The sequence below is a fragment of the Dermochelys coriacea genome, chromosome 2 (assembly GCF_009764565.3).
Source record: "Dermochelys coriacea isolate rDerCor1 chromosome 2, rDerCor1.pri.v4, whole genome shotgun sequence".
NCBI lineage: Eukaryota > Metazoa > Chordata > Testudines > Dermochelyidae > Dermochelys > Dermochelys coriacea.
This window is the reverse complement of record NC_050069.1, coordinates 52723192-52736646: the sequence shown is the minus strand read 5'-3', so window position 1 is coordinate 52736646 and position 13455 is coordinate 52723192. Positions and strand designations below refer to the sequence as shown.

Sequence of the window (13455 nt, the reverse complement as noted above, 5' to 3'; positions counted from 1 at the left end):
AGTGTGCCCTTGTTGCCAAGAAGGCCAATGGCATTTTGGGTTGTATAAGTAGGGGCATAGCGAGCAGATCGAGGGACGTGATCGTTCCCCTCTATTCGACACTGGTGAGGCCTCATCTGGAGTACTGTGTCCAGTTTTGGGCCCCACACTACAGGAAGGATGTGGATAAATTGGAAAGAGTACAACGAAGGGCAACAAAAATGATTAGGGGTCTAGAGCACATGACTTATGAGGAGAGGCTGAGGGAGCTGGGATTGTTTAGTCTGCAGAAGAGAAGAATGAGGGGGGATTTGATAGCTGCTTTCAACTACCTGAAAGGGGGTTTCAAAGAGGATGGCTCTAGACTGTTCTCAATGGTAGCAGATGACAGAACGAGGAGTAATGGTCTCAAGTTGCAATGGGGGAGGTTTAGATTGGATATTAGGAAAAACTTTTTCACTAAGAGGGTGGTGAAACACTGGAATGCGTTACCTAGGGAGGTGGTAGAATCTCCTTCCTTAGAGGTTTTTAAGGTCAGGCTTGACAAAGCCCTAGCTGGGATGATTTAACTGGGACTTGGTCCTGCTTTGAGCAGGGGGTTGGACTAGATGACCTTCTGGGGTCCCTTCCAACCCTGATATTCTATGATTCTATGATTCTATGAACACTGATCCTGAGCAGAAGCCTGACCTCTGATACCTGTTCCACCATGTACCTGTTCCATCCCCTGTGGAGTGCTGGTATGGAATACTTCAGCTATATTATCACATGGGAGTTGCAGTGCATAAAGCATATATGATACCCATGAAACTGCAATCAGTTTACATATCATTTATTTCTCCTAATTGTGAAAATGGAGGCTTTTTATTTTAATACCATAATCCATTTTCACTAATTGTTATTAAAAGGTCACTATGTCCCAACGAATTACCCCATCAGTGATAGCTGTGTCTGCAAATACTGGTTGTTCAGTTTCTTCTCCTGGACTCAAGCATGCTATATTTCCATATCTATTTTAATTCTGGAAGCCTATATCAACTCTTCTATTTCCAGTGTTCCTGGCAGTTGAAAGTTTGCATCATCAGATAGAAGTCTCAATAAATGTAATGTATAATTAAAGTTATTGGGGCAAATTCTATCAATTACACCTGTGCAGCCCAACTGACTTTAAGTTTGCATGGGTGTAACTGACAGGAGATTTGAACCTATTAACTGTAGTGTGGACATTAATGAGATATTATATTGATGGTATATTTCCTAATTATTTTTGATCCTAAATTACTATCGTAACGCACAGTCAAAGGAGCCAATTCCCATACCTAAGAATTCCTTCCCAACCTCCAGTTCTCTGGCCCAATTCTCTTTCCCTGGCATTGTGGTAATTTCGTGTCTAGCACCAGTGCAGCTCTTCTTCAGACTCACTTCCATAGTGTGATCTAATCTATGACTCCTGTTTCCTCTTCCTAGTATAGTTCACCTCTTTCATTGACTCCCCAGTATATCCAGTGATGAGCTGCCAAAATCTTAACAACCGATTCCCTCCTCACCCCACGAGGGGGTCGTTGCCCTCCTCCGGCCCCGGGGGACTCCTGCCCCATCCAACCCCGTGCGTTCCTTGACACCCCCCCCCGGGACCCCTAACCCATCCTCCCCTGTCCCCTGACTGCCCCAGAACTGGGCAGGAGGGTCTCATGGGCCACCGTAGTGGGTGCCCACCCCGCCCCTAAGAGCCAGAGGGACCTGCCGGGGGTCGAGGTGGGGAGTCCCAGCGGTGCTTACCTGGGGCAGCTCCCAGGAAGCATCTGACAGGTCCCTCTGGCTCCTAGGGGCGGGGGAGCATAGCTGGGGGCGGAGCAGGGGGAGCGGCTGCTCCCCCCACAGATCACATCAAAAGTGACGCCTTAGGCGCCGACTTCCTGGGTGCTCCAGGGCTAGAGCACCCATGGGAAAAATTTGGTGGGTGCAGAGCCCCCACCGGCAGCTCCCCGCACCCCACCCCAGCTCACGTCCGCTCCGCCTCCTCCCCTGAACACCCCCCCAGCTTCCCGCGAATCAGCTGTTCGCACGGGAAGCCTGGGAGGGCTGAGAAGCAGGCAGCGGCTTCGTGCTCAGGCCCAGGGAGGCGGAGGTGAGCTGGGGCGGGGAATGGTTCCCCTGCGTGCCCCCCGGATTACCTGCTGTGGCGCGGGCAGCCCTCCTCATGCCCCCCCACCCCAGCTCGCTTCTGCCTCCCTGGGCCTGAGCGCGAAGCCGCTGCTTGTTTCTCAGCCCACCCCGGCTTCCTGCACGAACAGCTGATTCGCGGGAAGCCGGGGTGTGGGGCAGAGAAACAAAGCAGGGCAGCACATTCAGGGGAGGAGGTGGAGGCGGAATGGAGATGAGCTGGGGCTGGGCGCGGGGTGGGGAGCTGCCAGTGGATGCTCTGCACCCACCAAATTCTCCCCGTGGGGGCTCCAGCCCCGGAGCACCCAGGGAGTCATCGCCTAAGGCGCCACTTTTGGCCGGTTGTTAAATTTAGAAGCCCTTTTAGAACCGGTTGTCCCTCGCGGAACAACCGGTTCTAAAAGGGCTTCAAAATTTAACAACTGGTTCTAGAAAAACAGTGCGAACCGGCTCCAACTCACCACTGAGTATATCCAGACTCATCCCCCAGCAAGTCCCAACTTCTTCCCAGCTGAAGTAATCTTTTCTCCCTTAACTATCTCACTGAATTGTCCCCCGCTGTTAAGTATGTGACAGTGTGGCACAGGGCCTTGCAGATTAGAGGTGATTCATTCCTCACCCCCAGCTGCTTTTGGATTTCAGCAGAACAGTCCCTTCTGCTGGATTGGAGATTTATTACTGCTGCTTTTAAAAATGCTCCCATCCCCCTTTCCAGCGGATCAGGAAAACTTTAGTCCCCAGGTTGTTTTTCTAGTTTTGTAGTCTGGTTTCTTCAACTCTTATACCAGTTTGAAGAACAGATTGTCCAGACTGAGAACACCTTTGAAACACCATTCTCCTCAGTGAGGCAATCCTTGCTGATGTTTACAGTGGGTCGCTCCAGGCAATCCAGTTTTCCTGTACCGCCTTGTTGGAAAGGAATGCTTCACAGACAAAGGCATTCTCTAGCCCAATTTATAAAGGGCCCATTTAAGTCAATGTGAGTCTTTCTTTGTCTTCAGTGGGTTTTGGGTCAGGCCCATAATGAGAAACCAAAGTATAATTGAATATAAACCCTTCCCTTCTTGGGGTGTGAAATCTTTAATGGGGATCAGACAAGGCCCTGGTTCTCTCACTTCAGAGCCCTAATGAGAGTGTAGTTCAGCAAGCAGGCTTTAAAACTTGGTGAGAATTTCCCACGGGTATTAATGTATCTGCATTTAAGAAATGAACGTGGTTTATTGTAACAAACTTCTCACAACAAAAGATATGCAAGAGGGGAAAATGTATGTCCACTTCTGCAAAGTCTAGAAGTGTCTCTGGAACATCTGTATGTCAGTAATATCATCGCAAGTACAGAAAAGAGGCTATTGAAATAATTGTTTGATTAAAAACATAACAGTTGGAAAAGAGAGCCAAAATGAAGATTTTAACCAGAAACTTTGCATAGGCCCCGTTAGTGCTGCGCGTTCTCTCTCTCTCTCAGACACGCACCACATTTGGGTGAGTCAGGAGCAAAGGAATTGATTTCATTAGAAAACATTTTAAACTTTGTAAATTGCATGGGATGGTAGAAACTGGATCCACTGTTACGTCTGGCATATGGCTTCTGGCTGCACAAACAATGAATTAGAGGTTGGGTAAGTGATGTAGCCACTCTATCACAGCAGCATTATCTAGAGACGTCAAGCACATCCATCTACCATCAAGATAATAAAGAGGGCAGTCCATCATCAGATGGCACGCTGTTTGTTCTTGAGCTCCACAGGGGCAGGATGGGGAGCTCATGTAGCTTAACAGTAAAGATGCAAGTTAAACCGTCCATGACTCCAATATATCCTGTTGTAACAAAGAAGGATCTTTTGGCTCAGACAATCGTCTGCGGGGCATTCAAGAGCTGATCCAGAGACACTAGAGGATATGGATATGAGTTGTCTATCTGTCAAGAAATGTTACATCAATGCAAAATATAGTCCTGAACCTCCTGGTGCTGCCATTCCTTAGAAAGTTTGTGTCTGAGGTACTGTCTGGGAGGCTCAATGGTTTAAAAAAAGTGGTCACATTATCTGGCATTTTGGATGTGGCTTTGAGATGAAATTGTGACGTAAGCTGTCTGTGGTTGACTGTGAGCAACAATGCAGCCCTAGCTCTGCCCTCACACCCAATTGCTGGGGCAGCAATGGGAGCTGGAAGCGGAAGGGTGGAGATGTGAGTTGTCTGGGTCACATCAGATGATTCAAAGGCCATAGTTGATACTAGAGTCCAGCTTAACACAATGATAACTAGAGATCCAAGCTGCCGCACAGTATTCCATAGATACAATAATTATGGGACTGGCAGATGTCTGTTAGGTTGCAGCACTGTCGCCATATGAGTTGCTGGCAAGGCTGAAGAGACTTGTGATTCCTCACTGAATTTTAGCATGTTTGTTTGCTGTGTTGTTGAAAGGACAGAGAGCTGTCGAGCTTTATTTCCAAATAAGTAAGTCATGGTTAAAAAAACAATGGGCTGATTGCTCAGAAGGATCTATAGCTGCCAATGTCATTGTTATTTAGATTAGGTAATTTTTTTATCGTGCTCATTTTGGTCCCCTCTTTTAAATATGGCCCTCTAGCATAAGACTTGTATAACTTATATTATTCTAGCATAAGAGTCTGGGACTACCAAACTGTAGGGCATTTACTGTAATTAGCTCTGCTTTTAATATCGTGGCTAAGGAAATAAAAATGCTGGTGAGTGGAATCTGATTCCTAGCATTGTTTTATCCCTACACTATCTGTCACTAGTTGGCCTTGATTATTACATAGTCAAGCCATTTTTAAAGAGAAGGTGCCAGGGTTCATATATCTCACGCCTTCTTTTTTCTCCATGGTAGCAGCAGCTGTTCTTGTCAATGCCCAGCAAAATCCCACAGCTCCTGAGCTCTTCCTGGGAACTTGGAAACTCGTTTCCAATGAAAACTTTGAGGAATACATGAAAGAACTGGGTGAGACATTATTATTTTAACAGGAGACTAGAAATGTGTCTGCCTTCAGAGAGAAGGTGCTGAGTCTGTCCTTTGCTCCCCTGCTTGTCTGAAGTGGCAAAGCTGTACTTGATGTACATCCAGAAAAGGGCTGGAAGGAAAGGTGACTCACCTTCACATTTTGCTGATCCTGGGGCCATCAGGCACTGACCTGGTCCCTAGCACACGTTTGAGCAGTCTACAGGCTGCTGTATCTTGCATTGGATGCAAATAACTCCCAGAGATTATGGCACCTGATGATGAGCCAGCTGCAGGGGTGCTTTAGCTATATTCACCATGGTAGATTTCAAGGACAAAGTAAAAGGGGGAGTTATGTTAGATTTTATCAGTGATGTAAGTAGGGCAGTCTGGTCCGGTCCACCCAGCAGTACCAGTAAGCTGTTTAGAGCCGGTATGGCATAGCAGAAAGACACAGGAGGAGCAGAATGTCGGGCCATCAGGCGGCCCCACACCAGCAGCTCCTCCAGCACGGCAGTACCTCCCCGAGCCCTTCCACACAGCTGCATGCCTGCATCTGCTGTCCAGGATCTCTAGGGCAGCCCTGCCTGGGATGGTACAGCCATGGCAGAGGAGCTGCTGGCATAGGGCTGCGAGGGCTCCTTTTGCCACGACGGTTCCTGGGAGGAACATGTGGTTCAGGGCTCTTCCAGAAATTGCAGCGGCAAAAGGAGCAGAACCCCACACCGGCATGGCTGTACCGTCCTAGCCTCCCGCACCCAGCCCTGTCCTCCAGCGGGGCTGCTCTACAGACCCTGGCCAGGACTCAGGAGACGCAGCTCTGTGGAAGACCTGGGGGCTGTACAACCACGCCAGAGGAGCTACTGGCATGGGGCTCGGTTGCCAGCATGTTTGAAAAAAATATTCTCTGCTGTCAGAGGGAGCTGGTTTGAAGCTCTTCCGCTGGCAATTCCCAAAGCAGTTTGACTGTGAACTGGCTTGTTAGGGGGCTTATTCCTTCACCCACTTACTTCCCTGGTCCTTCTCACATGAACAGAGAGCAACAATATCCAAAGTCCAAAGGTGCAAACAATTCGATATTTATTGGGGTGAACTTCCCGCAAGCATGATTCCAGTTTCCTTCCTTAGTGTCTCCCTTCCCAGCTCTGACACCACAGAGCCTTACCTGTGTCCCTGTTCCCATTCCCCCCCTTAGCAAAACATGATTCCAATTCCCCACCCCCATTCCCTGTTTCCATTTCCCCCCACACACAGCCACCCACTTCCTTATTGACTGCAGACTATATAGTAAAACGTGAGCTTTGCTTAGCTATACCTTAACCAATCATTTTCCTGAAATTTAACTAACCAATCCTAACATATTGTAACATGATTATGTAACCAATTATATCCCACCACCTTAATTAGTTTACACCCAGCAAAATTAATTATACAGCAGACAGGAACAATTACAGAACTGGACAGAGATTATACAGACAAACAATAGCAAAGTGGGAACTATAATGACAAAACAATTCAGAAGTGAGGATTTCACATCCCAGCTATTGACAAGTGAGTGCCAGACAGGATGCTATCAAACTAAGTTTCCTTTTACATCTTCTAGGCCCTTCTGTTTCTCTGGAGGCGATAGGCATTATCAGGACAGGACTGTATTCCTAACAGCCCAATAGCACCTGATTTCAATGTGACTAGTTTGGAATGTGAGGATGTGACCATTCGCTTCCCAGCTTATGGCTACCTCTGCTGCTTAGCCAGAGATCTTAGCCTAACAACAGGGCCTCAGACTGTCACAGTAAGAGAAGGCCCTTATGCTGGCAGACAGTGATTTTGATTCTTTTATACCTCTATAACTAGCCAAGTGATAGGAATACACCTAAAATTCTTAGAGTACAGGCCTTTACAGACAGGCCTGAATATCTATATCCTAACATGGCTCTTGTTCCAGACAGCAAGCCCTCTTCTCTTAGCAGCCCACACAGCAGCTGTGCCATGTTTACCCACTGGGAGCACTCCCCCCCTGCAAAAAACAGGGGATGGATCATGGGGAGGGAAGGGAAGGGGAAAGCGCAGAGCCCTGGGCTGGGGTCAAGTGAGAGCCACATGCCCTTCCCCAGCCCCCCGCTTTAACTAGTGCGGCGTACCAATAAGAAATGAATTCTACTTGCATCACTGGATCTTATCAGTCTCTACTAAAGTCAACATCTTGTATTAAGAGGAAGGGAAAATCTAGGTTTCTGAGTGATAGAAACAGGAAGCAAATAAATAGAGTGCTCTTCAATGGTGGAGCAGGACTTCCTGGAAAAGGTGAGGGGTAAAGGTGGGCCAGACAGTGCCAAAGGCAATACTATAATTATCTGTTTAATACTCAAGCTACTACTGATGGTTAAGTGAAACTCCTATATCATGACAGGTTTCACAGTAGCAGCCGTGTTAGTCTGTATTTGCAGAAAGAAAAGGAGTACTTGTGGCACCTTAGAGACTAACAACTTTCTCTGTATCAGAAAGGGGCATAGAATGAGATTTTCTCCAGCTCTTGTGCTATTGCTTCATCCCTGTTTAGAGGTCTAGAATGCACCACTAGAACGCTTACGCTTTTGAGTTTCCAGTGCGTGTCTCTTTCACCAGCAGAAGTTAGTTCAGTAAAAATTACCTCACCCACCTTGTCTCTTTAATAAAAAGCCACACACACAGTCCATTCCTATAGCAGGGGACTAATGTTGTACCTAAATTGAGAGGCACTGGGGCCACCTAGGAAGTTACAGGCCAACAAACCTTACTTCAACATCTGGCAAAGTTAATTATTTCCAACAATAACTGAAGGCAGAGCTCTAAAAGCCAGAGATGAAAGTCCAAGAAACAAGCCAGAACATGTTTTGAAATGGTAAGATAGCTTCCCTGTAGAATTGAGTGCCAGTTAAAGTAGAAGACAATTGACTTGTCTTTTGACAAAAACTTTTTTGTAAGTCTCTTTCAAGAGACTATGGTGGAAGATAATTAGTCTCAGGGGAAAGGCCAATAATTGGCAACTGGTAAAGGAGGAAGGTTATGCAGTTTTGAACATTGTAAAGTAGTGCACATCCCTGGAGTGCTCCACTTGTAAGAAGACCAGTCTTATGTTTGTTAATGATCCTGAACAGGGGGTTTTAGAGATGTGGGAATTTGCCAGTAATTTGAAAATTGATTAGGTGAGACTAAGGAAGATTGTTTGCCTTGCTCTTGAGGAATTACAGAGCCGGCTAATGAGCAGCACAAATGCAGGTGAAAATCATTGTTGATAAATGAAAGAGAATTCCTACGGCAAGGATCAATTTGAGCTACATACACACTGCAGAATTGTCAGTCAACAACAATTACTCCAAGACAAGTGTCATTGAAAGTGTGCAGCAATTAGAAACCAGAATGTATTGAGATGGGACTGAAGATAGAAACTTCTTATGCCACTATATAAAATTGTTAGCACCCTCATCTTGAGCATTGTGTTCATCTCTGAATGTCCATCTCAGGAGAGGGAGACATCAGTAATATAAAGATCTAGAAAAGAGGAGATAAGTGATTTTTTAAAATAGTTTAGGAAGTTGGTTCATTTCTAAGACCTCCCTGGGAAGCTTTGTGACTATATTCCTTCTCCCACCTGGACAGAGTTCCAGTGGGGCATTTTAGACTTCTAACTTCCTAGCATTCTTCTTGGAGCAGTGGGGTTTTCCATTTGGTGTTCCCTCTACCATATTCCTTTGACCCTATCATCCAAGCATTTTGGGGTCTGTCCCTCAAATAGATGACTCCCCCATTTCTTTTTGTTAACCCCTCAGAATGGGGGAGAAACCTATCTTGTGCCTATGGTTTGGCTATTTGAGGCACTCCTGCCCTAATCAAGGTCAAGTAGGCCACTTCAGGTATATCTTCTCCCCAGTTAGGCACCTGCGGGTGGCCTTTGCCAGCTGATGTGGGTTGGGGTGAAGGCAGTGTTTAATTGCAGTGTAGATGTTTGGGCTCAGGCTGCCCTGGGCTCTAGGACACAGAGATGGAAGGGGCCCAGATTGCGGCCTGATTGCAGTATAAGCATACCTTTCCAAGGCATCAGGCATCACCACAACACAAATACTCTAGGTCATTAGTCTGGAAATATTTTATTCACTAGCCACAGTTCAAACAAGTAGCAACTAAGCTGAAGTATGGTACATTGCAGGCACATGACTATTCAAAACTTTTGCAAACAGAAGGAAAAAGACAGTAGCCTTTATCTTGGGGAACTGAGCCAGTTCCAAGCAGCAAGTTGCAGTTAACTGCAGAGAGTTTCCTCATGCTTTCTCATAGACTCTAGTGCAGATGGCATACTTCATGGTAGATTCCCAGAAGGATGAAGAGAAGTTCAATGAAATTACAATAGCAATACAAGATAGAAATGTCTTAGCAAAGCTGTTCTGTAAGTCTAGCATGCACCTGAAAGTAGAGAGCAGTAAAATAGACTGCAGTCTAAGTCACCACACTTAGCACTGAATTACATTAGTAATCCACTGGTCTCAAAATTTCAGTTTAGAAGAAGTCATTGGACAGCAATGGTCTTTAAGCAGTACTTAGAAGTGGCTAAAACAATTTCCAATGCTGTTCAAAGATACAGTATGAAGGGTTTTCACTTGTTAATAAAAACACTGGTCCACATTATCCAAAATGAAGAGACTATCATGAGGATTCAACTATCCCTTAAGAGCAGTGTTCATTGATCAGATTGCAGGAACAGTCTCACTTACCACGACCATCTTCCCATCCACCACCTCTCTTTATTGTGATCTCTTTGTCATCCCATTTCTGCACATGAATCATTGAGCCATTGTCCAAGGTTACAACAGTCTGGAAAGACATGCATCCGATGAAGTGAGCTGTAGCTCACGAAAGCTTATGCTCTAATAAATTTGTTAGTCTCTAAGGTGCCACGGGTACTCCTTTTCTTTTTGCGAATACAGACTAACACGGCTGCTACTCTGAAACATAGCAGCAAGGTGAGCTATTTTGCCCAGTATCTTGCAAATTAAAGGGGCTGTTTGCCCCCTGTGTACCGTACCATGTTCTCAGCTCTGTCCTAATCAAAATTCCAGATCCATGGTACAGCTGTATCTGATGGTTTTCAGATTGTAGTGCTTTCAAGTAGATTATCCTATCCCTCCCTCCACCCAAAAGAGAAAAAAAATCCACACAACACAAGCTGATCAGTAACACCAAGCACTCCCCTCACTTTAGTTTTCCTGTTATCTGTTGTGGTTTCCTCAAACTCTTGGCCCAGCTTGAAGGAGATCTCTGTATTTTTAACAGGGCTCTCTGTTTTGATTGTTAGCATATCATCATCAGCACTGATGATCACAGTAGGCTTTGCCAGGCTGCCCAGTTTCCTCATGGCAAAGCCCACTCCTGAAGAAGACACACAAGATACCATCTAAGATTTCACTCTATTCTGAAAACAAAGGAAAAAGACAGGAGTTCTGTTTGGCAATGAAGGAGAGAGCACAAAGGGTGGCCTGGAAATGGAGACTGGGATAATTAGAAGGACATGAACAGATAAACAGCCTGTCCCCCCAGAAAGGCATCATAAATATAGGTGTGCATTTCCCCCCACTCTTCAGATAGTCAGCAGGCTTAAAGAATCCTTATCTGCTCATCTCTTACTTCAGAGAGTGAAATTTTCCTTTTGATAAAATATTTCCAGGTATCTATAAAGATGTGAGGAATCCACACATTTTGGGGAGTCAGAGGTTTCCCTATCTCCCATGTTAAACCAAATACTGAAGGAGTAGAGGAGAGAATCAGGGAGGCACATTTATGGGAGGCCATGTTCTCTAGTGGGTTTAGCACTAGATCAGAACTCAGGAGACCTGGGTTTTTTGCCCAGCTCTTCCACTGCAGTGCTGGGTGACTTTGGACAAGTCACTTAACCTCTCTGTGTCTCAATTCCTCATCTATAAAATGGGGATAATGATACCGATGTCCCTTGTATAGTAACTTTCATTGGTAGATCTTAAAGTGCTTTACAAGAGCTCAGTATTCGTTATTATTATTGTGTTACTACACCACAGCAGCTACTATTTTACCTTTAGCTGTATGCCTTTATGCATACATACTTTTTTGTTTTGTGTCTACAAATCTTAATAGCAGGATTATTATGGAAGCCAGTTTGGAATCTTGCCCCTTTCCATCTCAACTATTTAGATGTGTTATGCTTCATTTAGGACTCCCCATATAAACCACTAGATAGGTTGCTTCAGTGACACCTGTGTAATTGATTTGAATACAGGTTCACCTATGGAGCACGGAATTTACTCTAGAGTGTGTCAGTTACCTAGTATTTCATGTCCTTCAAGAAGTCTTCATAGTCGGAAGAGCCCCCACATGAAAGCACCTTTTTACTCAATAGATGTGGCCTATGGATTTAGTCATTGCTACTTACATTAGTGACAAAAAGAAGTTGTTACATCTTTTGACTCCAGTTTACCCAACAGAAGCAGAACAAACATGAGTCAGGGAGCTAGACTTCATGCAATCCTGTTTACACACGATAGGTTAGTAAGTTCCAGTCATTGACACCTCTACAAGCCCACTGAATGCAGCCGAGTTGCACAGCAGCTACAGAAAGCATGGTCTGACCCTCATCACTGTTGATGATGTACAAAATAGAAACAAAAATCTAACTTAACTCTCAGAACCTAACTTGTGTTTGGTACCAAGGAATTCTCTTTTTACTTGTAAGCTAAGAAGATTAGATATGGAGTTATTGAAACACAACGAGGAAACTCTACAATGCCTTTTTACTTCCCTCCCCGCTCCAGCATGGCAATTTAAGACTATAAGTAGTGTAGTGTAATTTTCAGATTGAACAGTGATATTGATGAGAGCTAATTAAATAACTATGTTGTATATCTCAGCACTTGACCAGGTAATATCTGATCCCTTCACAAACTACATGCTCTAGGAAATACAGCTGGAACACTATTGAGTACAATTAACTGGCATCTCCTGAAAATCAGTATAAGTTGTCTTTTTTTTTTTAGTTACAAGAGTAAATTCCAGACCCACTACAGTTTATATAAAGAGAAAAAGAATCACAAGATTATTAATTAAGAAAACAGTATTTTTCACCTAATTCTTTCATATAATCTTCAGATTTTTCACTGGAGACAAGTTTCCAGATTCCTAAGAACTGATCACACATTCTGTTTGGATTTACTAGACAACGATCCTTGGGCCGGGGACTCCAAACTTTCAGCAGGAAACCAACAAGCAATACATCATAACACCCCCCTGCCCAACAGCTTATTTTTAAAGATTTCCTAAACATGTGATACTAGGGTGATGACCAATAGGAGAAAATTATGTCAGGCCTTCTAATTATCAATATTTCATTTGTATTTTTTCTTGTAACAAAGTTAAATTCAAGGTGCTTACGGTAAAAACCACAAGGGCAGAAAGAATCCACAAACTTGGGCCCTGGTTCTGCAAATACTTATGCAGTATTAAGTATTCCCTTTGGCTTCAGTGTTTCTAAAGTTAAGTACATATTTGCAGGATAATGATTGTGGCTTTCCCCTGACACTACAGGGGATAATTTGAAAAAAAAAAAAAGTAGCCTTCCAAAACAAGAGTTGCATCTATCTGAAAGGGATGGGGTCAACTATTTAAGCCCCCATAAAGTAAGTGGAATTTAAAAAACAGTGGATTATATTCCTAAAGTCTCCATGATACCTGGCATATAATATTGTATTTTAAAGAAACCAACAATCCTCAGGTTCTGCCTTCATTCCCTCCCAACAACAGCTGAGCCAATAGACCTAGAACACAAATCAGGGAATCAGAACTGTCAGGAGCTCTGGGGCACATAATGATTAGTGGGGATTAGGTATTGCAGGTGGAATGAATATTGGGAGGATTCTTAACTGATGCGGGTATTGAGGGACTTTTGTGGTCATGGCTGTGCAGCCTTTGCACTGCAGCTGGCAGGGGCAAGAGGGGCAAAAGTTAAAGTACATCACCACTCCCTGCCCCCAATTTGAGCACTGTCTTTGTGGGGGGAGGAGAGAGATGTTGTGGGAGCCAGGTTTGAGACAATCAGAGCTTGCTCAGTTTAGGGGGAAGATCAGTACTTGGTAGGAGCCAGGAAACATCATCACAGGCAGTAATCAAGCCTTGTGTAGGTCCTCTCAGGCACATCGGGAAGGGATTCTTTGAATCTACACAAACTGACAGGTCTCTTTCAGCTGATCCCTCTCTAATTGGGGAAAGCTGATTCTTTATATTTACTATGTCTCTCCATTGAAAACACTCAGTTTTGAATAGCAGATTAATTTGAGATTAGTGACCTTTATTAA

At 44.6% G+C, this 13455-nt stretch overlaps 1 protein-coding gene across 2 annotated transcripts; it reads right to left on the bottom strand.

The window, feature by feature from the left end:
* Positions 1 to 6034: 6034 nt before the first annotated feature.
* Positions 6035 to 12825, bottom strand: LOC122458643 (myelin P2 protein-like). 2 transcript variants are annotated; one of them, XM_043507675.1, is made up of 6 exons: positions 12230 to 12825; positions 10335 to 10507; positions 9853 to 9952; positions 9402 to 9453; positions 7888 to 7891; positions 6035 to 6046 (listed from the first exon to the last, which is right to left on the bottom strand). In XM_043507675.1, exons 1-4 carry the CDS (start codon positions 12426 to 12428, stop codon positions 9422 to 9424), a joined length of 504 nt encoding a protein of 167 aa, XP_043363610.1. In that variant the 5' UTR covers positions 12429 to 12825; the 3' UTR covers positions 6035 to 6046; positions 7888 to 7891; positions 9402 to 9421. The 2 variants fall into 2 exon arrangements, with proteins under 2 accessions (XP_043363610.1, XP_043363609.1); XM_043507674.1 differs by lacking the exons at positions 6035 to 6046; positions 7888 to 7891 and having other exon boundaries at positions 9216 to 9453; positions 12230 to 12817.
* Between the last annotated feature and the right edge of the window lie 630 nt (positions 12826 to 13455).

Bases quoted from the DNA above. Each gene is read 5' to 3' on its own strand.
- LOC122458643 (XM_043507675.1), bottom strand. From the start codon at position 12,428: ATGTTTAGGAAATCTTTAAAAATAAGCTGTTGGGCAGGGGGGTGTTAT. The intron at 10,508-12,229 runs GTGAAAAATACT...TGTCTTCTTCAG, and splicing joins AGATTATATGAAAGAATTAG to GAGTGGGCTTTGCCATGAGG. The intron at 9,454-9,852 runs GTAAGTGAGACT...TCATCCTTCTGG, and splicing joins TGGATGGGAAGATGGTCGTG to GAATCTACCATGAAGTATGC.